Here is a 24,025-nt window from a genome sequence, read left to right on the forward strand (position 1 = left end):
TCGTTCGACCCAAACTGCCACTCACAAGCATCAAATAGGAATCGCCCCTTTGAGGAGGCACCAGTGAATTATATTTCCCATGGGTCGAGCAAACTGTTTTGATCGCTACACCCCGAACTAGGCCAAGACAGCCCATTTAGTATCCCTCCCAGCACAATCAAGATTGCAAAATATTTCAAAAGTTTGTCATCTTGAAAACAACAACTAGTTTGAATTATCACAAGATTAAGGGTTCAGATACCTAAATAAGGTTTTGTAATTTTACTCTAAATAATCGCTATCGCCAAAAAACCAAATTTACTCTGCAAAAAGTTTTGAAAAAATTGCGAGTGACATATTTGATTAAAAAAGACTTTATGAATTTCGCTGTGAAATGTTTCATTCCATATGCCATTATTCATGATTTGCCATGTTTGTGACTACATTTTCTCTCTATTTTTCCTTGAAGCAATACAAAATGCCATGTGACAGTACAAAATATTATAAAAGTTTGACATGTTACAGTTACATATTACACAAAAATATGCTTTGCCAAAATTTTGAAAAAACAAAATTTGTAAATTTTCCATGTGACATTGCAACTTTATAAATAATTCACACCACTTTGCGAGGGCAAAACAAATATGAATTTGCCATGTGAGCAGAAATATTTCTTATAAAAATGCCATAATTTTGGACGCAAAAAGGTATAATTTTGCCTTGTAAAATGAAGTAAAATCATGTACATTTGCCATGTAGTGGAAGCACATATTTCATGGTGTGTAAAATAAATTTGCCCTGCCACCAACAATAAAACTACCATGATCTAATTAAAAAAACCATGGTCTAATTAAAAAAATTCCATGGTCTAAGTAAAAATAAAATAAATTACTTAACTCAATAAGAGAGAAAAGGGGACCATGATTTGATTTCTCTTTGTCATTGATCCACATTGGATTTTTCTAAGATGCGCGCCGCCGCCGACCTTGGTGGATTGGTGAATCACATAGTGGTCAACAGACATGCGGAGGCATTCTTCACCATTTCCCTGTAGCAACAACACATGGGTATTATATGCTAGATGAGACGGAGGTGCTCATCATCATTACAAGTCCACAGAATTACAAGATGATGTAGGGAGGGGCCCATGAAAGCCCTGTGCTAGAGTGTGATGACCATGCTCATTGGCTTGGGATTGATTATTTTGTTGTGAGCGGGTGAACAACATGAGTCGCTCGTGCTTCAGGCTCTCCAAAACATTTATTTACTACTTTAATTTGCTTATTTCAAGCCAGCAGCACCTCGTGGATGAGCCTATCAACATTGCGCATGGACCTTCCGCCAGGCCGTGCGGAGGCCACTGCACTCTTCTGGAGCTCAATCACGCGTTGTCGCATCTCTTGGCCCTTCTCCCCCTCCATGACCTCCCGTATCATGGCTTCCACCTCGGTCCTTCTCAGATCATCCCCAATCTCCATCCCGATGCCCCACTCCGTGCACTTATAGCGACAGTTGGTCTGCTGCTCCGCGAAGAAGGGCCAGCACAACATCGGAACGCCGCCGCAGATGCCCTCGAGCGATGAGTTCCAACCGGAGTGTGTGAGAAACACCCCTACAGCCTCATGCTCTAGCACCTTCTCCTGTGGGCACCACGTCGAGAGCATGCTCCGCCCCTCGATCGCCGCAGAGAACTCCGGCGGAAGTGCGGCCTCGTCGTCACCCTTGACGAGGTCAGGCCGCACGTTCCACAGGAAGGTGTAGCCTGTGTTGGCCAGCCCCCACGCGAACTCCAACAAATGCTCCTTGGACATCACCGTGATGCTCCCGAAATTGACGTAGACCACGGAGCACGGCGGCCGGCCGTCGAGCCACCGAAGGGGCGCGTCCTGCTCCTTCCACAGGTTGGACCCAATGCCGGCGAGGGGGCTCTCCTCCGGTACGTTGTTGCGGACCGTGAGATGGAGCGGCCCCACTGTGTAGATAGGCGGCAGGAGTTTGGACATGGCGTCGAGCAGGGGTGATTCGAGCTCGTCCCATGTGTTGATGACCACCGCCGAGGCCTGTGACATGGCCGCCGTCTCATGGACGAAGAAGTTGAACATGATATCATCGGGGTCCGTGGCACGCAAGAAGGTCGGGAGGTCACGTAGCCGCATGTCCTTGGGCATCGCCGGTATCCAGTCGATGGTCGTGTCCAAGTATCCATTGCTCAACTGCGCCTCTTCTGCACCAACAACAAATAAATTAGAGCATGTGGCCTCTGAGTCAATAAAATTCACCCTTTGTCGAAAAGAAATGTTACCTCATTTTAATTTCGACGTGCACACAGGCAGCCAAAGAACATGGGTTACTTGAAGAAATTTGATTTTCTTGTGTATAATACATAAAGAGAGAGACATGCATATATACCTTTGAGAGGGAAGAGCCCACGGTCGAGTAGATCCTTGTAGTGGTTGTAGCCCATGAAACCACACGCGCTGGCGGTCCAGAGCGTGGCGCAGCGGAGGCCGAGCTCCCGCGCCGCTCGAAGGCCAAAACTCATGACGCTATCCGCCACCACGCAGGTTACAGGCGGCAGCGCGCCACCGGAGGCCCCGGCCTCCTCGTTGAGCTTGACGATGAGCTCCTTGAACCTGGGGAGGCAGGTGGTCATGGTAGAGTAGCACAGCGCAGGGATGTCCTGCGTGGCCTCGCGGTCGGACGGCGGAAGGCCATCGGCGATAGCGGCGAACCGGAACGCGGGCAGGCCACGTAGCGTGTCGGCGGACTGGGAGCGCAGCAGGCGGCGGTGGTTGAACTCGTTGTTGACGAAGGTGACGTGGAAGCCCCTGGCGTGGAGCAGCTTGCCCAGCTTCAGCATCGGCGTGACGTGGCCCTGCGCCGGGTAGGGGATCATCACGGCGTGCGGCCTCTCACCCGGTGCCAGCAACCCGATCTCCATGGCTTCCTCCCTAGCAAGCTCGCTTCACCTTTGTTGCTTCAGTTCTTACTCAGAGGCCGCAACGCTGTGTTTGTGCGTGTGACCGTGTTCCCGGCCATGAGCTCCTGACGTGCTGGTATATAACATGGCTGGCGGGCCTGGAGGCGTGCTCGGCGTGCTCACAGGTTGTTGGATCAGTCCATCTCCACTTCAATGGCTGCCTGGTTGCTGTCGTTGGCTTCATGAATTATTGATGTTTGGGAGGACGACGGGACCATGCATGAGATCCGCACGTCCATTCGTTTTTTAGGGCGAATAGTTTGGTGGATTTGCTAATTTCTGATCACTCGTCATTTCGTGCTAATCTCAACTCCAATAAATTAATTGCACTAGCCGCCAACCCATGCATTCACACGGGCTAGTATATAATATCTTTTATATAAACTGACTTGTTTAAAGTAACAATATCATTCAAAATATACTCCAAAACAAATGATAATGTCATAGTACTATGCCATAAAATACTACCAAAGTAGTACCAAGAATGATCGATATGATCTACATTACATAAAACACCCAACATTAGCCGTTTCACATGCAATTTGAAGATATCAAGTAATATAAATAATTTTCTTTTTGTTTCTGTTGCTGGCTAAGATATTGAAAACCATAGCTCTTACAAAGTTACTGTTGCAGTACTAATTAACAAACAGTAAACCTTATCAGAATCTTAATAATGTGGGAGTCTACTGAGTGGTGGCACTGCATATAAAGTATATTCACGATCTAATAATAATCCTATTGACAGAACACTTCGCATCATGACAAAAATGTGGCCAGCATAAATCTAATGTGCACTAACCATCAAGTTTTCTAGATCATTATAGAATAAATTATGCAACTACCAGTCTCTTTTATACGAACTGTCTCATCAGTTTGTATATCATCTGAACAAAAACACAATAAACAGTAGCAACATATATTTGCACGCTGGTAGCAAACTTCTTATGCTAGTGGATACTGAGACATATATTCTCCTGAATTATTATTTTTTAAACTTAAACTACTAACTTAAGTTTCATTTCATGTATTTAAGAATAACATACACACTTTCTTATCTCATCTGTATCCTACCTAACATAGTATTGTTGTGCTAACACATAATTCTACTTCCTATATATGAACACAGTTCTTCATGGCATCCATGTTATACTTACACAGGATACATGGCCTGTTTTGAAAGCAGGTTAATTCCCACTTGTTGTCCATCACTATTTTTATTATTTGAAGCACCCCTAATCATCACTGTACCTCAGCATGATGCAGTTCTAACACAGTGTATTTTTTTAATATCAGTAATGTACTGCATGCAGTTCCCTATTCTGAAGATGAAACATAAATATCTAAATCTTTAAATCCTAGAGTTCAGGTCATTCGCATATAGAAATTCATGTAAGGCGGATGAGAAATCTCGGTGAACAGAGAAGTTTGAATAGGAAATCTCAAAGGACAACAACTTGCATGGCACAGTTAGAAAATTAGATGGGAAACTATGTTTACTTACGACCCACATATATGAAAGCGAAACCTACTGATCACGGTAGACAACAACCGCCAACCCAAAAATACCTGATGCTCATCTTCCAGACAGCATCCTCCCTTTGATATTCCATCTTCTTATACGTCTCTTTTCTATTCCGTCTCGCGGCATAAAGAGCAAAAATTACACATGCATACAAAGTGTTCAGTGAAACACCTATACATGGGTGAACATCGTATTATTGGCTATCTGCTCTTCACTATTCGATTTGATATCTCTCCAATGCAGCATGGGTGCTAGCTGCGATCGGAGCCGGATCCCCTGACGTACGGCCACCTGACATTGGGCCACTGACGCGTGGGTTCGGGTCCACACGTCAGCAAGTGTGCCGTACGTCAGAGGAGCTGCGTCCGCTGCGATCAGATGCATGGGGCGAGGGATTGAACCGCCATATATAGGAGGGCGATAGAAGCAACTTAACCTCATTAGGGATCTAGATATCTTCGTCATGGTGCCGGTCCATGCCGTTGCCCATTGAATACAATCTTAATCCCAATTAGTAGGTCTTTTTTCTTTCAGAAATTGCCTCGCCAATCAGCCTAGTTGATTGTGGTCTTCACAATTTCCCTCTTGCGGCCAGGGTGCTGGTTTTTTACAACATGATCCTCTCCTTGGTCTACTGAACACATATGCCTTTCTAAGGTGGGTCTGAGATCTGCATATATAACAGTATATATGGAAGAAAATAATAATACAAAAGGGACGGTAGAAGAATTTGTGAGGATCCTTTAATACGCGATTAGCTACTTTTTACTACTTATTTAGAAGAACTACTTTTTACTGTTGGAGTTGTTTTTTCGTTGTTGACTTTCTGGTATTACTTCCGGACACCGAACCATCTTGATACCCATATCTCCAGCCATCAGCAAAAAAAATTCAAGACAAACTGGGTTGTTAAGGAGAGAAGTATAGATCAGATACATATATAATTATCATCATCAATGAAGGCAAAGAAAATAAATCACTAAAGACCAGGGTCAGCATTCCAACACCTCCCGATCCAACTTATCAGTCATTTTGGAGAACCTAAAAGATGAACACTGTTTTTATCCGATCTTCAAGCCTATGTGACACATGTAATGAGATTTCTGGTTGATATCATGGGCATGGCCGAAGAGCAGATCTCGGCTAGCTAGCATGCAGATGCAGCCATGCGACATGGAGTCGGTGCCGGTAGGTTTCTTTGGGAAAAGCAAGGCGATGTTGATGCCCTTATGGATCCAAAATTGGTATACAACAAAATATCGTTCTGATTAAGCAGATCAATTTTGTAGAGAATCCAAAAGATTTCTATATAGTATATATGGTCAAACAGGGAACCAATTAAACCTGCCATCTTTAGAAAGATTGGAAGAACTGACGGAAAAAAATAACACAATATAGAAGAAATAGAAAGATTACCGGGTCTCGTCATCTAATTACATTATTGACGGAATCTAATATGCAGCTGTGTTGAGCATATATGTAGCCTCAGGTATGTACCATCATTGTGATGCTCATCCTCACCAGATCTATAACAAAAGAAAATACATGTAAGACCTGTAAAACCAAAATCCTAGGTCATCGTACTTACAGCTTACCACTAGTAGAAAACGGGCCTATTGTCCCGGTTCCTGAACCGGGACTAAAGAGTCGTTACTAATGCCCTGTCCCTTTAGTCCCGGTTCAGTCCAGAACCGGGACAGATGGGCCTCCACGTGGCCTGTGCGCGGAGCCCAGGTACGTAGGAGGGCCTTTGCTCCCGGTTGGTGGCACTAACCGGGATCAATAGGCATCCACGCGTCAGCATTTCTGTGGTTGAGGTTTTTGTTTTTTTTAAAGGAGGGGGGGGGTTGGGGGTTTTGGGGGGTTAATTTAGGTGTTTCATATATTGTGTTAGCTAGCTATAATTAATAGAGAGAAGTGTCCTCTCTTATGTCCGTGCTTGATCGATGCTACGTACTATACATACGTATAGAGAGGACTAGACACGCTAGCTAGCTAGTAAGCAAAAGAAGGAAACAGAAGGATCGTCATGAACATATATGCATACAGAGAGAAGTGATATCGACCACCTCTCCTTCTTCGAGAGGTTGGTCGAAAAACAAGTTCTCCTATATCTATCCGACACTACCGGCTACATATATACAATAATTATCTCTTACAAATATAATCTCCTAACATACGGACGCATGGTCCACATAGTATTGTCCGTCTTCAGCGATCACGTGGTCAAAAAAGAATGCCGCCAATTCCTCTTGAATTGCTTGCATGCGAGCTGGTGCTAGGAGTTCATCCCGCTTCCGAAACATCTAATTTGAAGAAGGGGGTCAATACATATATATATGAATGAATGAAACTCAACACAAATGATGGTAATAAAATAAAATTGTAAATATTGTTATTTACGCACTTCATATTGTTCGTCAGAGTAGCCCCGCTCACAGGTCATGTGGCGGATGGACTCGCAAACATAGTATCCACAGAAATCATTCCCTTATTCCTGCCACAACCACTTTACAAGAAATAGAGGTCAATCAAACTGATAAGTAAGAATGCCAAATGGTATTGATGAAACTAGCGCTTGAATCACTAGGAGATGTGCGGAACATGCTACTATAGTACTTACTTTCGGGTGTCTAAATTCCAGCTTCTTCGGCAGTCCTGAAGCTTTTTTGGTGAATTTTCTCCAAACCCTGCCAGACAAAAAAACAATTACTTGATATCAGAAATGAACAAAGTTGCTGATATGGTGGATAATGGTCGATTTAACTTACTTTTCGAGCATTTGAGTCATGTCCGCATACTCCTGGGGATCTTTTCGTTTAGAGTCCAAGACAGTTACTACTCCCTGCTCAAGCTTAATCTCTAGGAGAATATAGTGGAACCTGCGCACGCATGCATAACTCATCAATTACATTACTATAACCTTGACTAATATATAAGGGAAACCGAATATGCACAAGACAGTAACACTCACTTGAAGTTGTAAGGAAACAGTATTATATCTTTGTTTTCATTTATTACCAATGATCGTAGAAAGTTGGCCTCGGTATCTGCGGCATGAAATTTAACCTCAGTTGCATCTATAAGATTTGTGTTAATGAACCCAATATCACCGATTTGTCTTTTCTTCAATTCGACGATCTTCAATCTGCATAATATAGTGAGGATAATTATAAATACATGCAATGAAAGAGCTGAGCTATATAAAGAGACTTAATGACAGAAGTAGTACTACTTACAGAGAGTAGCAGGTGACCGTTGCTTTATTGAGGGCCAATTGATTAAAAAACTGAAAGAACTCCTCAAATGGAACATGCAACAGTTCAATTCCAACGAGGTCATGCTCCTTTTTAACTCTCACATACAAAGTATTCCTCCCCCAGACTCTCTGCTGATTTTCAAGTACCAATCATGCAATCTTCGCATCATCGTTGATATAGATCTTTCATCTTTGACGAGAGGCTTCCCGTACTCATATCTTTGTATCTGCACCCCCAAGAAATCATAATGTACATCGTCGGGCAGGTAATCTCCAAGATTGCTATAACCGGGCACCATCCTCGGATCATTAGCGACGATGTCGCTAGGCACCTTGAGCGGGGGGCACGATTGCTTCGCTTGTTCGCCGAGCTGGGCAATTTGTTTCCCAGCTCGTCGTCCTTTCATCCTTTGATCACTGACAGTACTTCCCGACCGCTCTGCTTCGGCAAATGCCTTTCCAATAATGCGCTCATAGTTGCCTTTCGGCAGAGACTTGGGTGGTTTTGTCAGGGCAGCCAGAGTGCGCTTCGCTTTCACCGGATCTACCTTCACCCCCGGAGGTGGATGTTTCTTTGCTTTCACCCCTTCAAAGAAGTTCCTCACTTCTTCTCGCGCGATCTCGGCGTTCTCCTCCGGGGTCCTCTCGTATGGTAACTTCTCTGGAGTCTTCCGAGAAGGACCGAATATGTATGTCCTCCCGCCTCTGGCTGTACTGCTAGACGCCGGCAGAGCAGACGGAGCAGATGTCTTCTTTACTTGCTTACGAGGCGGAGGAGAAGGACTACGACGCGCCGGAGTAGCCGGAGCGGTGGTGGGTCTCTTTCGCCCTTGCTGACGAGGCGGAGAAGGAGGAGGCTAGCTTCTCGGGCGCGCCGGCGCAGGAGGAGAAGGAGGCGGAGTGCCACCACGCGCCGGAGAAGGAGCCATCCGAGTGCCCTGATCGTCACTCGCCGGAAGAGGAGGCGGTGGAGGAGGCGGAGTGCCCTGACTCATCGGAGGAGGAGGAGGAGGCGGAGGCGTCCAGCTCGGAAGGTTGATGAGCTCCTTCCGCCATAGGCATGGAGTCTTCAGAGCAGAACCAGCGAGTCTCCCCTTGACCGGTAGGGTGGTCAAGCTGGAGGTCCTCAAATCCCTCCGTTATTTCATCCACCATCACCCTAGCATATCCTTCTGGAATGGGCCGGCAGTGAAAAGTTGCACCGGGTTCAGTAGGAAAAACAGAGCCAACAACCGACTTGACCTTCATATTAATCCATTGCTTCATAAGATGGCAATTTTGAGACTCCGTGATAGCATCCACGGGATAGCTGGCAGGAGCCGTCAAGACATGCTCCTGCTGAAGCAGCTCGGTGGAAGCCATGCTGCTTCTCCGTTGAGATGGCGGGGTAGCTTCGGGGGAAGTTTCGGCAGTTCATTTGCTGCGATTTGCTTCTCGTTCCTTTGTCGCTTGTACCCTAGCGTGCAGCGCCTGCAGTTGGGTTTGCTCTACTTTCTTCCTCCTCTCGTGGCATTTGTAACCGCCTGCGTCCGGAAACCCAGCCTTCCACGGAATGGAGCCTGGCGTGCCTCGTGTCCGTCCAAGGTGCTCAGGATTCCCGAGGGCCATTGTGAGCTCGTCGTTCTCTTTGTCTGGAATGAACGTCCCTTGCTGCGCTGCTTCGATGTAGTGCTTAAGCCTCTTGACTGGTATTTCCATTTGCTCGTCCGTCCAAATGCACTTCCCTGATATAGGGTCCAAGGTTCCGCCAGCCCCGAAGAACCATGTCCGGCAACGGTCTGGCCAGTTAATTGTCTCTGGTTTGATCCCTCTATCAACCAGATCATTCTCAGTCTTGGCCCACTTAGGCCGGGCTACGAGGTAGCCACCTGGCCCCGTGCGATGGTGATGCTTCTTCTTCGCAGCATTTTGCTTGTTTTTCGCCGACATCTTCTTACTCTTTTCCGATGTCTTGTGGGCCACAAATGCGGGCCAGTGATCTCTAATCTTCTCATATCTGCCCTTGAATTCTGGTGTCTCTTTTTATCGACAAACTTATTCAGCTAGTCCTTCCACCTCCTGAATAGGTCTGCCATCCTCTTAAGAGCAAAAAACTTGATTAATTGCTCTTTAACTGGCTTCTCCAGATCATCCTCTGTCGGTAGGGTGAAATTTGACTTCAGCTCAGTCCAAAGATCATTTTTCTGCATATCATTGACATAAGACACCTCAGGGTCTTCTGTAGCCGGCTTTAACCATTGCTGGATGCTGATCGGGATCTTGTCCCTAACCAGAACCCCGCAATGAGCAACAAATGCGTTCTTTGTCCGGATGGGTTCAATCGGTTGGCCGTCGGGCGCGATTGCTATGATCTCAAACCTTTCATCCGAGCTCAACTTTTTCTTCGGGCCTCGTCTCTTTACCGAAGTTGTGCTCGATCCGGAGGGCTAGAAAAAAGAACAAAGACTTAATTAATATGTGTACATACCAAAACAATGAATGCATCAATTAGCTAGTTAGCACAGGCTTAACTAATATATATACCTGGCCGGACTCGGTTCGGTCACCGGAGCCGTCACCACGGTCTCCTTCTTGCACTGCACCGGCATTGGGTCACCGGAGCCATCATAATCATAGCCAGCTGCTTCCAGACCATCGGTGTCGTTGAGAAACAACGAGCAGACGGCATCACTTCCTCGTGCGATTATGTCCCCCAACAACTCTTCTTGTACTTTGTCTCGAGCGGTGTCCATAGTTTCTACAAATATTTACAACATGGCAATTATTATCCAAACATGACAGATGGATATATTAGTGGCAAACGTAGAACTAATATTAATTAGTGGCCTCGACGCTGCTTCTCTAGGGTTTGGGCTGGCCTCGACAACACTTCAAGGGTTTGGGGTATATCGACAACGACGACATACGTACATGGGAAAATAATATTATCGGGGAGGGGGTATATCGACCCCCCCCCCCACGTGTTGATGTTATCAGGAGGGGGTATATCGACCCACCCCCCCACGTGTTGAAGTTATCGGGAGTTTATATCGACACGGCATACGTACATGGGAAAATAATATTATCGGGGAGGGGGTATATCGACCCCCCCCCTCTTTTTTCTTCTTCTCCTCTTTTTTTCTTCTTTTTTTTCTTCGACACGTGGGGGGGGGGCGATATACCCCCTCCCGATAACTTCAACACGAGGGGGGGTCGATATACCCCCTCCACGATAATCTATCTTTTGCATATATATACATGAACATACACACACACACACACACACACACACACACACAGAGAACATATATACGTGTGGCTTGTGGGACGTGGATGTAGTGTCTGACACCGACGGCCACATGTATCTTACACCGACGATACTTGCTATTTAGGGTTTCATCTACCGCTCGGCGACCCTCGTTCCCGATAAAAAAAGAGGAAGAAGAAGAAAAAAAAGAGAGGAGAAGAAAGAATAAAGGAGAAGAACTCCTCTATTCTTTCTTCTCCTCTCTTTTTTCTTCTTCCTCTTCTTTTTTTATCCTCTTCTTCCTCTCATGTTCGACGACCCTCGACCCCTCGGCCACCCTAAACCCCCTCTCGACCATCGACCCCTCGGCGACCCTCGACCCCTCTCGACCCTCGACCCCTCGGCGACCCTCGACCCCTTCTCGACCCCTTGATGATCCTAGAACTTTTTTTTCTCCCCGATAACATTTTTTTCTCCGAGAGAGTTAGTGTTCCCGAGTGAACTGGAGGGTGACATTGGTCATATCGGATTCGTCATATTTTCTATGAATGTTCTATATACATACATCCATCGATATCATTCCATACATACATAGACATCTACATTATATATGAACAAAAAAATATCAAAATTTACATATACATACACACATACATACATACACATGACCCCCTCATTCATCATATCAAATTCATCATATCAATATTTTGCAAGGGGAAGGAAGGAATGGGGGAGGATGGGGCGGTAGCTACCTCTCCCGGCAGGATCGGGAAGGAGACGCGGGCGGCCGGCGTCGGGGGCGACGACGACGAGGACGGGCTCGGGGTCGGCGAGGGCGACGGCGGGGCGCGCTCGGCAACGACGGCGAGGCAGGGCGCGCTCGGGGGCGGCGGACGGGCTCGGGGGCGCAGGGGGTGCGGCAGGGCACGCTCGGGGGCGGCGGACGGCGTCGGCGTGGGCTCGGGGGCGGGGCAGGGGCAATGGCGTGGGCGGCGACAGCGAGGTAGCCTGGCGGCGATGAGCTCGACGGCATCGGGGGGGAAATGGGCGATGTAAACTGAAACCGCTAAGTAGTGGGTATATATACATGAAGCATTGGTCTCGGTTCGTGGCACGAACCGGTACCAATGCCACCTATGGTCCCGGTTCGTGCTACCAACCGGGACCAAAGGTCTCATTTCGGCAGCCCAAAGGGCGGGAAGCAGAGGCCATTGGTCCCGGTTCGTCGCACGAACCGGGACCATAGGTAGGCATTCGTACCGGTTTGTGCCGCGAACCGGTATGAATGCCCCCCTATGGTCCCGGTTCGTGCGTCTAACCGGGACCAATGGCCTGCGCCGCGGTGCGGTGCGGTGGGATTTTTAGTCCCACCTCGCTAGCTGAAGAGCTCCCGCACCTGTTTATAAGCCCTGCTTTGTGTTCCTTTCGAACTCCTCTGAACTGCAGGCTTACGGGCCTAATGGGACATTGCAATGCCTGTGGGCCTACTGGGCCTGCTGCGGGCTTGAATCCTGGCCCATGGTTGGGTTTCTAGTCGTATTCAGGCTGTGCTGGCCCAGTAGGTGGCATTTTTTTTTCCTTTTTGCTATTTATTTTTTCATTTCTACTTAGAACTAAATACTTATAGTTTTTTAGTTATTTCTTTTTTCTTTTAGGTCACAAAAATTATAAACTTTCTGTTACTGCCATTAGTTTTAAAATTTGAATAGTTTAAATTTGAATTTTTTAAAATTTGTGTGAATCACTAGTTTATGAATAACTTTACTATAAAAATTGATTTTTTGAGTCATTCTTTTTCCTGCTATTTAATATTACTGTGTTTTATCATTATACTCAATTTGGTAATTTTAGTTAGTCATAACAAATATTATAGACATTTTTTTTCCTTTTTTGCTATTTATTTTTTCATTTCTACTTAGAACTAAATACTTATAGTTTTTTAGTGATTTCTTTTTTCTTTTAGGTCACAAAATTATAAACTTTCTGTTAGTGCCATTAGTTTTAAAATTTGAATAGTTTAAATTTGAATTTTTTAAAATTTGTGTGAATCACTAGTTTATGAATAACTTTACTATAAAAATTGATTTTTGAGTCATTCTTTTTCCTGCTATTTAATATTACTGTGTGTTATCATTATACTCAATTTGGTAATTTTAGTTAGTCATAACAAATATTATAGGATTTTTTTATTTTTTGCTATTTATTTTTTCATTTCTACTTAGAACAAAATACTTATAGTTTTTTAGTGATTTCTTTTTTCTTTTAGGTCACAAAAATTATAAACTTTCTGTTTGTGCCATTAGTTTTAAAATTTGAATAGTTTAAATTTGAATTTTTTAAAATTTGTGTGAATCACAAGTTTGTGATTAACTTTACTAAAAAATGAACATAGATGCACCTATAGAGAAAATTCAACCTAAATTCATAATCAATTTCTATGAATTTCAGAGAAATTCATTATGAATTTAGGTCAAATTCCCCGTATAGGGGTATCTATTTTTACTTTGAGAGGAGCTCAACAAGGCAGAGAGGGACGGGCTTATAAACCGGTGTGGGCGCCCTTCGATTGGCGAGGTGGGACTAAACTCTGAGCGCAACGAAGACCAACCCTTTAGTTCCGGTTTGTGGCACAAACCGAGACTAATGGTCATGGGCCAAGGGCGAGCCCTATTTTTTCCAGTTTTTTTGTTTTGTTTTCTGCATTATTTATTTTCTTTTGTTTTCTGCTTCATTTTTAATTCTTTTTTGCTTTTAGTTTTAGAAAAAAAATATAAACTTTCTGTTAGTGCCATTAGTTTTCAAATTTGAAAACACTTTTTTAGTTTTTTTGTTTTCTTTGCTGCTTTATTTATTTTATTTTGATTCTACTTACAACAAAATAATTATTGTTGCTATTTTTATTTTTTTCAGTTTTTTGTTTTGTTTTCTGTATTATTTATTTTCTTTTGTTTTTTGCTTTATTTTTAATTCTTTTTGCTTTTAGGTCAGCAAAATTATAAACTTTCTGTTAGTGCCATTAGTTTTAGAAAAATTATAAACTTTCTGTTAGTGCCATTAGTTTTCAAATTTGAATAGTTAAAATTTGAATTCTTTGAAATTTGTGTGAATCACAAGTTTGTGATTAACTTTACTAAAAAATGAACATAGATGCACCTATAGAGAAAATTCGACCTAAATTCATAGTTTTCAAATGAACTCTGAAAAAGTTGGCATAGCATACTCGTGTGTTACAAAGTTGGCATGGTATCATCATAATAGTTGCGGGAGAAAGTCTTCACTTTTTCTTCGCTTGTGTCATTTGCTTATTGCGCCGTAACCATGGATAATCTTCATCGTTTATCAGGATGCTTGGGTCAGCCTTGACATTGAAGGGAGGAATTTCATGAAACTTTTCATAATCTTCAGACATGTCTGTCTTGCCCTCCACTCCCAGGATGTCCCTTTTTCCTGAAAGAACTATGTGGCGCTTTGGCTCATCGTATGATGTATTCGCTTCCTTATCTTTTCTTTTTCTCGGTTTGGTAGACATGTCCTTCACATAGATAACCTGTGCCACATCATTGGCTAGGACGAACGGTTCGTCAGTGTACCCAAGATTTTTCAGATCCACTGTTGTCATTCCGTACTGTGGGTCTACCTGTACCCCGCCTCCTGACAGATTGACCCATTTGCACTTAAACAAAGGGACCTTAAAATCATGTCCGTAGTCAAGTTCCCATATGTCCACTATGTAACCATAATATGTGTCCTTTCCGCTCTCGGTTGCTGCATCAAAGCGGACACCGCTGTTTTGGTTGGTGCTCTTTTGATCTTGGGCGATCGTGTAAAATGTATTCCCATTTATCTCGTATCCTTTGTAAGTCAATACAGTCAAAGATGGTCCCCTGGACAACAAGTACAGCTCATCACAAACAGTGTTGTCACCTCTGAGACGTGTTTCCAACCAACTGCTGAAAGTCCTGATGTGTTCACATGTAATCCAGTCGTCGCACTGCTCCGGGTGTTTGGAGCGCAGACTGTTCTTGTGTTCATCGACATACGGGGTCACCAAGGTAGAGTTCTGTAGAACTGTGTAGTGTGCTTGAGACCAAGAATATCCGTCCCTGCATATTATTGAGTCACTTCCAAGAGTGCCTTTTCCAGTCAGTCTCCCCTCATACCGCGATTTAGGGAGACCTATCTTCTTAAGGCCAGGAATGAAGTCAACACAAAACCCGATAACATCCTCTGTTTGATGGCCCATGGAGATGCTTCCTTCTGGCCTAGCGCGGTTACGGACATATTTCTTTAGGACTCCCATGAACCTCTCAAAGGGGAACATATTGTGTAGAAATACGGGCCCCAGAATGACAATCTCGTCGACTAGATGAACTAGGACGTGCGTCATGATATTGAAGAAGGATGGTGGGAACACCAGCTCGAAACTGACAAGACATTGCGCCACATCACTCCTTAGCCTTGGTACGATTTCTGGATCGATCACCTTCTGAGAGATTGCATTGAGGAATGCACATAGCTTCACAATGGCTAATCGGACGTTTTCCGGTAGAAGCCCCCTCAATGCAACCGGAAGCAGTTGCGTCATAATCACGTGGCAGTCATGAGACTTTAGGTTCTGGAACTTTTTCTCTGGCATATTTATTATTCCCTTTATATTCGACGAGAAGCCAGTCGGGACCTTCATACTGAGCAGGCATTCAAAGAAGATTTCTTTCTCTTCTTTCGTAAGAGCGTAGCTGGCAGGACCTTCATACTGCTTCGGAGGCATGCCGTCTTTTTCGTGCAAACGTTGCAGGTCCTCCCGTGCCTCAGGTGTATCTTTTGTCTTTCCATACACGCCCAAGAAGCCTAGCAGGTTCACGCAAAGGTTCTTCGTCACGTGCATCACGTCGATTGAAGAGCGGACCTCTAGGTCTTTCCAGTAGGGTAGGTCCCAAAATATAGATTTCTTCTTCCACATGGGTGCGTGTCCCTCAGCGTCATTCGGAACAGCTAGTGCGCCGGGACCCTTTCCAAAGATTACGTGTAAATCATTGACCATAGCAAGTACGTGATCACCGGTACGCATGGCAGGCTTCTTCCGGTGATCTGCCTCGCCTTTGAAATGCTTGCCTTTCTTTCGACATTGATGGTTGGTCGGAAGAAATCGACGATGGCCCAGGTACACATTCTTCCTGCATTTGTCCAGGTATATACTTTCAGTGTCATCTAAACAGTGCGTGCATGCGTGGTATCCTTTGTTTGTCTGTCCTGAAAGGTTACTGAGAGCGGGCCAATCGTTGATGGTCACGAACAGCAACGCCTTTAGGTTAAATTCCTCCTGTCTGTGCTCATCCCACGTACGTACACCGTTTCCATTCCACAGCTGTAAAAGTTCTTCAACTAATGGCCTTAGGTACACATCAATGTCGTTGCCGGGTTGCTTAGGGCCTTGGATGAGAACTGGCATCATAATGAACTTCCGCTTCATGCACATCCAAGGAGGAAGGTTATACATACATAGAGTAACGGGCCAGGTGCTGTGATTGCTGCTCTGCTCCCCGAAAGGATTAATGCCATCCGCGCTTAAAGCAAACCATACGTTCCTTGGGTCCTTTGCAAACTCATCCCAGTACTTTCTCTCGATTTTTCTCCACTGCGACCCGTCAGCGGGTGCTCTCAACTTCCCGTCTTTCTTATGGTCCTCACTGTGCCATCGCATCAACTTGGCATGCTCTCCGTTTCTGAACAGACGTTTCAACCGTGGTATTATAGGAGCATACCACATCACCTTCGCAGGAACCCTCTTCCTGGGGGGCTCGCCGTCAACATCACCAGGGTCATCTCGTCTGATCTTATACCGCAATGCACCGCATACCGGGCATGCGTTCAGATCCTTGTATGCACCGCGGTAGAGGATGCAGTCATTAGGGCATGCATGTATCTTCTCCACCTCCAATCCTAGAGGGCATACGACCTTCTTTGCTGCGTATGTACTGTCGGGCAATTCGTTATCCTTTGGAAGCTTCTTCTTCAATATTTTCAGTAGCTTCTCAAATCCTTTGTCAGGCACAGCATTCTCTGCCTTCCACTGCAGCAATTCCAGTATGGTACCGAGCTTTGTGTTGCCATCTTCGCAATTGGGGTACAACCCTTTTTTGTGATCCTCTAACATGCGATCGAACTTCAGCTTCTCCTTTTGACTTTCGCATTGCGTCCTTGCATCGACAATGACCCGGCGGAGATCATCATCATCGGGCACATCGTCTGGTTCCTCTTGATCTTCAGCAGCTTCACCCGTTGCAGCATCATTGGGCACATCGTCTGGTTCCTCTTGATCTTCACCAGCTCCCCCCGTTGCAGCATCACCGTATTCAGGGGGCACATAGTTGTCATCGTACTCTTCTTCTTCGCCGTCTTCCATCATAACCCCTATTTCTCCGTGCCTCGTCCAAACATTATAGTGTGGCATGAAACCCTTGTAAAGCAGGTGGGAGTGAAGGATTTTCCGGTTAGAGTAAGACATCGTATTCCCACATTCAGTGCATGGACAACACATAAAACCATTCTGCTTGTTTGCCTCAGCCGCATCGAGAAACTCATGCACGCCCTTAATGTACTCGGAGGTGTGTCTGTCACCGTACATCCATTGCCGGTTCATCTGCGTGCATTATATATAATTAAGTGTCCAAATTAATAGAAGTTCATCATCACATTAAAACCAAAGTACATACATAGTTCTCATCTAACAACATATAGCTCTCCAGAGCATCTAATTAATTAAACCATACATTGAAACTATGTAAAACATTTCAATGCGAAAACAAATGCGATCATAATCGCAACCAAGGTAACAATTGATCCAACGGCATAATGATACCAAGCCTCGGTATGAATGGCATATTTTCTAATCTTTCTCATCTTCAAGCGCATTGCATCCATCTTGATCTTGTGATCATCGACGACATCCGCAACATGCAACTCCAATATCATCTTCTCCTCCTCAATTTTTTTATTTTTTCCTTCAAGAAATTGTTTTCTTCTTCAACTAAATTTAACCTCTCGACAATAGGGTCGGTTGGAATTTCCGGTTCACATACATCCTAGATAAATAAAATCTATGTCACGTTGGTCGGCATAATTTTCATAAACAATAAATGAACCAATAGTTATAAAGATAATATATATACCACATCCGAATCATAGACAGGACGAGGGCCGACGGGGGCGGATACCAAAACCATCGCACTATATAAGATGAAATAATAAAAGTAAGAAAATAATACAAGTATCTATGTAAACATACAAGTAAGAATATTTTTTCCTTTCAGAAAGAAGATAAGAACAAGAGGCTCACCACGGTGGTGCCGGCGATGAGCTCGGCGCGGGTGATCGACGGCGGTGAAGACGGGGACGGGGCGTGACGGACCGCTAAACCTAGACAAATATTGAGGAAAATGGAGCTTGGAGGTCGAGCTTGGAGAGGAGAAAGCTTAAGTAGTGTGGCTCGGGCATTCCATCGAACACCTTGTGTGCATAGGAGGTGAGCTAGAGCACCACCAAGCCCTCTCCCCCTCGGCCAGAAAAAACAGAGCAGTGTGCTCTGCTCTTACGCGAGGGGGTATATATAGGCACCTCATTGGTCCCGGTTGGTGGCATGAACCGGGACTAAAGGGGAGCCTTTGGTCCCGGTTCAAGCCACCAACCGGGACCAATGATGGTGGGCCAGGAGCGTGGCTCATTGGTCCCGGTTCGTCGCACCAACCGGGACCAAAAGGTCCAGACGAACCGGGACCAATGGCCCACGTGGCCCGGTCGGCCCCCTGGGATCACGAACCGGTTCTACTGCCCCCATTGGTCCCGGTTCTGGACTGAACCGGGACTAATGGGCTGACCCGTCTTGGACCTTTGCCCCCTTTTCTACTAGTGTATAGTGCTGATCGGTGCAGGTAGATATCAATGTCTTTGAACATGTGTGGCCTAGGCTGAGGTCGGTGAGCACCTGGACTTATTTATCGGGTGGAATATGCGTATTCCCTCCCAGCCGAGGTAATTGACATTATTTTTCTTATGAAGGCCATGGGATCGATGTGATCAGGACAAACATTGGAGTGCAGATTGGCATGAGATACACGAACCAGGGGCGACGATTGACAACCGACTGGGGGCTCTTTAATGCTGATGTTGAGAGAGATAATGGAGGGAGGAAAGGACGGGTTTCCATGGAGGGAAAGAGAGAATGGAGAGGGACGAAGGGAGGGGTTTCCATTGAGGGATCGAGAGAGAGAGAGAGAATCGAGAGATTAGAAGGGACGGTGGAATAGTAATCGAAATAGATGAGATTTTCTTTACGGGAGGAAAGACATGGGATTTATTATTGTACGCGAGAAAAGAGATGACATTTTTTTGTTTTTAAGAGATTGTACTGTATCTGTTTTTTTGCAGTATTAATCGAATTTAAGACTTTGAAGGTATGACATAGGATTACTTGGATTGATCTACACCGTAATAATTCGGTTCCACCAAAATAAACGGCTCATAAATTCCGATTAACATGGCGAGAGTCTGTAATTAGTATAGGTATAGATAGATAGATAGATAGATAGATAGATAGATAGATATAGATACATGAGCGTGTGTGTCTGTACGGTGTTAGAAAAATAAGTTAATTGCATCATTTTTTCTGAAAGATTCAGCATCGTGGCATTTCATTGATAATAACAGGAAGCACCGGAAGACAACAAGATGGTAAAGGTCCTAAGAACAGATCCGAAGATCAAAGAAAAACAAAAGAAATAGCAATAGCCTTAATAGCTGCAGCACAACACTCCATACAATCCATACTAGGTAGCGCAGCTCCGACTCCGACGGTGTACTACTAAAGAAACTAGACAGGGGTGGCGTCACGAAGGATCACCGAACGAGACATCTGTCACGCGTCATCGTATACCACCGGCCCCCACCGCGGCTTCAACTTCGCAGCAACAGGCAGTCGAGGCACAACCACGGACACGCCAGAGAAGAAGAGCCGACTACCACGACCAAGGCCACACCTCCGACATTGCACACCGCCGACATCGTTGCCACAGAAGCCATCCTGCACAACCAGTTGTAGGAAGCACCAAAGGGATCAAAGTCTTCAAGACGGTGCCCTAAAGAGGGGAACGACGTTGAAGACGACGCCACCGCCCGACCCTGTAGCAGGATCTGGATTTTCACCCGAAGGACCTGATCCGGGAGATCTAGCTGTGTGAATCCCGACGACGCCTCCAAGGAAAATAGCGACGCCCACAGGCGCCGTCGCCGTCGGCCGGCCAGCACCGACCAGGCTTTCACCCGGGACATCCACTCCCACGCAACAAGTCGAGGTCGACCTGTGCCTCCACTAAATCGCGCACCCCTCCCAGCAAGCGCGTCACCACTGCGCATGGCCACCACCAAGCCTCCCCAGCGGGTCTGCAGAAACCAGATCGGTCCTGCACCCCGCATCCAACCACGGCCGGAGCCTCTCTACTCCAGCACCGCCCGCTCTTGCCTGCCGCACGTAGCCGACCTTCCACGCATCCTTGGGTCCCATGCGGGCTACACATCTCGCTAGAGACCAGATCCGTGCTGCTCAAGCCACCTATGGATCTGACACCTCTAGCGTCCCCGAAGCCACCGCAGGCACCTCCTCGCGCAGGGCACCCCCAAGCACACACTGGAGGCGGCAACATAGCGGCCGCCCGTCCGCCGGACCGCCAATCGGAGCCACCAGCCAGTCCACTGGCGCCATCAGGCCACCACCCAGCTGATCTGCGCCGGGGGCGCCGTCCACATGCCTCCCGCGACCGGCGCGCCACAGAACCGCACGGGGGCAACGCTCGAGCACCATGCGCATGTGACTCACCGGATCTGGCCGCCGCGCCATGTCGCAACCACCGCTCGTTGTGCTCTCCTGTAGCCGAGCGCTCCCGCGCGCCGCGTCCATCCGCGCGCCTCTGGGCGCCCGCCGCCTCCACCGGCGCAAGCTCGCCGTGCCATGCCCGGTCACGCGCGCCCGCCTAGCTCGCCGTGCCGCATCCAGCCGCACGCCTCCGCGAGCCCGCGCGCTGTCGTGGCCTCCACCGGCGCCAGCCCGCCTTGCCGTGCCCAGTCGCTTGTCGTGTACTATATGTAATTTAAGTTTTACATTACATTATCATTCTAGATTAGTATTTTCCTTTATAATATTGTTATTATGTTTCTTTTTTTTATCATGGCAATGATATGATATTTCACAAAATTTATTTACTACAATTGGTATTGTGGACATTTTATCCCGGCTGGAATCGTACCCCACCTGAGTTGGTGCTGCTGACATGTGGCCCGCTGGGTAGAAAGCTCACATATCAGCCACTCAAAGTCAAGTTGGCATACATCAAATAGAGACGTGTTTACTTGACCCGCTAATCCAACCAAAAGAACCGAGAAGATCGAGCCATATCCGCAGATACCAAAAAGAGAACGTAACTGGAAAGCGAGAACCTCATACTAGTAAACCACTCCACATGCTCATGTTTGTCAGCATCAAAACCGCCGGAGAGAGTACGCACATCAACGTGGAAATTCTCTGTCCGGTTCCGGGCGAAAAGTATATCATACCTGGACAATGGGTAGACCTGTGGACTGTGGGATTCGAGGCTATACATGCCGCAGCAACCCGAATTAGCTATATTTCAGTCAGCTGAAAATTCCTTTTCTGGTCAGTCGATTTTGTGACCCTTTGATTTTGCTTTAAGATGTGTGCTGTTTTCTATATTTTTTCTGTGTCATTTTGGTGGTAAATTTAGCTCTGTGGAATTGATTGACCCCTATTTTGGGTTAGTCGAATTGCTTCATGGGCTTGTTTTTGTTTTTCTGGGATCCGTTTTTCTTTTTATTTTTTCCTTTCTTGGTTATTTTTTTTGTTTTTGTGGGTTTTTGGCTGAGTGTAATTATATACATACAAATATGTGCCAAAATTTCATGATTATGTGATTATTTTGGCACATTATGATAAAATGCAATTTTGGTGCAAAGTTGTGTGCATGTTTTTTTTAATTCTCTCTTCTTCTTAAAGAAATACCAACACCACTAATTCATTTTTTTCAGGAAAAATCATTATTTCGATAATGTTTTACTCTTTACTTATTTTCATTCTACTTTAAGGTTAATACCAATTCCACTATTCATTTTTTTCTCAGATTTTGTTTTTGCAAAAGTTCAAATTTTATATGCATATTCTTGCATATTTTTTGAAGTGCAATTTTATGTATATTTCATGTAAATTTTGTCAGTGTTTGTTTTAGATTCTTTTTCCCATTTTCTTTGTTCTTAAATGGTAATACCAATGCCACTAAATCATTCTTTCCTAGGAAATTTAATTCTTTCTTTTGTGGGTATTTTTGCTTTTATTTTATTTCTGTTTTCTGTTTCTATGCATTTTTCTTTCTTTCTTTTATTGATTATATTTTTTGTGGGTTTTTGGCTGAGTGTAATTATATACAAACACATACTATATAATATGTACCAAAATTTCATGATTATATGATTATTTTTGCATATTACGATAATGCAATTTTGATGAAAAGTTGTGCGCAAGTTTTTTTATTTTTCTTTCTTCTTCAAGAAAAATACATTATTTCAATTACACTATATGTAAATTATAGTATAATGCAGAAAATGAACTGTTATACGCTTATTCTTTTCATATTTCAAAAAGTGCAATTTCAGTGCAAATTGTGTGCATGTTTTGAAAGTTTTTTCTTTTTTATTTTCTTTCTGCTTAAACTGTTCCGTTCTTTCTTAGAAAACTTCATCATTTTGGCTTTTTTATGAAAGGGCAATACCAATGCCACGAATTCAATCATCGTAGAAAACATTTTTTTATTTTGTTTCAGTTTTTATAACATTTTTATTATTTTGTTTTATTTTTCTTTTGTAAGGGTAATACCGATGTCACTAATCCATTACTTTTGAGAAAACACTTTTTTTGTGGAAATCTCACTATAATATGCTCATTTTTATTTTATTTTTATTTCTGTTTTCTATTTCTATGAGTTTTATTTTACCTTTTTTCTTTCATTTATTGGTTTTTTTTGGTGCATTTTTAGCTCACTGTAATTATATAAAAACAAATACTATAAAGTATGTGCCAAAATTTCATGATTATATGATTATTTTTGCATATTACGAGAAAGTGCAATTTCAGTGCAAAGTTATGCGCAAGTTCTTTTTAATTTTCTTTCCTCTTAAAGGAAATACATTATTTCTGTTACACTATGTGTAAATTATAGTAGAATGCAAAAATTGCACTATTATATGCTTATTACTCGCATATTTCAAAAAGTGCAATTTCAGGGCAAATTGTGTGCAAGTTTTGAAAGTTCTTCCCTTTTCATTTTCTTTCTTCTTAAAGGGTTTCATTCATTCTTAGAAAACTTTATTGTTTTGAGTTTTGTTTTAGTTTATTCTGAAAGGGTTTCAAGTTTCTTTTTTACTTATTTTTACTTATTTTTAGAAAACTTCATTATTTTTATTTCATTTTTTTTCATCTGGAAGGGTAATACCAATGCCACGAATTCTTTCTTTCATAGAAAACTTCTTTTTTATTTTTTTAGTTTTTATTTCTTTTTTACTTGTTTTAGTCTTGATTTTCTTTTCTTTTTAAGGATAACATCGATGTCCCTAATCCATTACTTCTTAGGAAACACTTGTTTTTGGAGATATCACAATTATATGCTCATTTTTGCATAGTAATAATACATTTTATATATACACGTATGTATATGTTTTTATATGTATAAAATAAATATACATATTGTTTGCCAACATGTGAGATTTTTCTTCTATTGAGCAAAGCCAATATGTGTGAGAGTGCTATTCATCGATCATCTACAAAGGCTTGTCCAACAATATACTAGAGCAGCCATAATCATTGTACAAAAAAGTAGACTCGCTTCGCAGTACTGGACTGCAGCTTGCACCTGTGCGTTGGGCTTCTGCTGCTGCAACTACCGTAACTGGACTGCCTAATTAATTAGGCTCGACTGAAACAGTTTGAGGTCAATCGACTGA

At 44.3% G+C, this 24,025-nt stretch overlaps 1 protein-coding gene across 3 annotated transcripts; it reads right to left on the minus strand.

Annotated features, from left to right (window-relative positions):
• Positions 1-871: 871 nt before the first annotated feature.
• Positions 872-3,001, minus strand: LOC123154551 (7-deoxyloganetin glucosyltransferase). 3 transcript variants are annotated; one of them, XM_044573252.1, is made up of 3 exons: positions 2,389-3,001; positions 1,281-2,203; positions 872-1,027 (listed from the first exon to the last, which is right to left on the minus strand). In XM_044573252.1, exons 1-3 carry the CDS (start codon positions 2,918-2,920, stop codon positions 872-874), a joined length of 1,611 nt encoding a protein of 536 aa, XP_044429187.1. In that variant the 5' UTR covers positions 2,921-3,001. The 3 variants fall into 3 exon arrangements, with proteins under 3 accessions (XP_044429187.1, XP_044429186.1, XP_044429185.1); XM_044573251.1 differs by having other exon boundaries at positions 1,027-2,200; XM_044573250.1 differs by having other exon boundaries at positions 1,027-2,203.
• Positions 3,002-24,025: the final 21,024 nt, after the last annotated feature.

This window comes from Triticum aestivum, chromosome 7A (genome assembly GCF_018294505.1).
Source record: "Triticum aestivum cultivar Chinese Spring chromosome 7A, IWGSC CS RefSeq v2.1, whole genome shotgun sequence".
NCBI classification, from domain to species: Eukaryota; Viridiplantae; Streptophyta; class Magnoliopsida; order Poales; family Poaceae; genus Triticum; species Triticum aestivum.

Coding starts and splice junctions, on each gene's coding strand:
- LOC123154551 (XM_044573252.1), bottom strand. CDS start 2,920: ATGGAGATCGGGTTGCTGGCACCGGGTGAGAGGCCGCACGCCGTGATG. Junction 2,204..2,388: donor TGGGCTCTTCCCTCTCAAAG/GTATATATGCAT, acceptor TTGTTGGTGCAG/AAGAGGCGCAGTTGAGCAAT. Junction 1,028..1,280: donor TTGATAGGCTCATCCACGAG/GTGCTGCTGGCT, acceptor TTGTTGCTACAG/GGAAATGGTGAAGAATGCCT.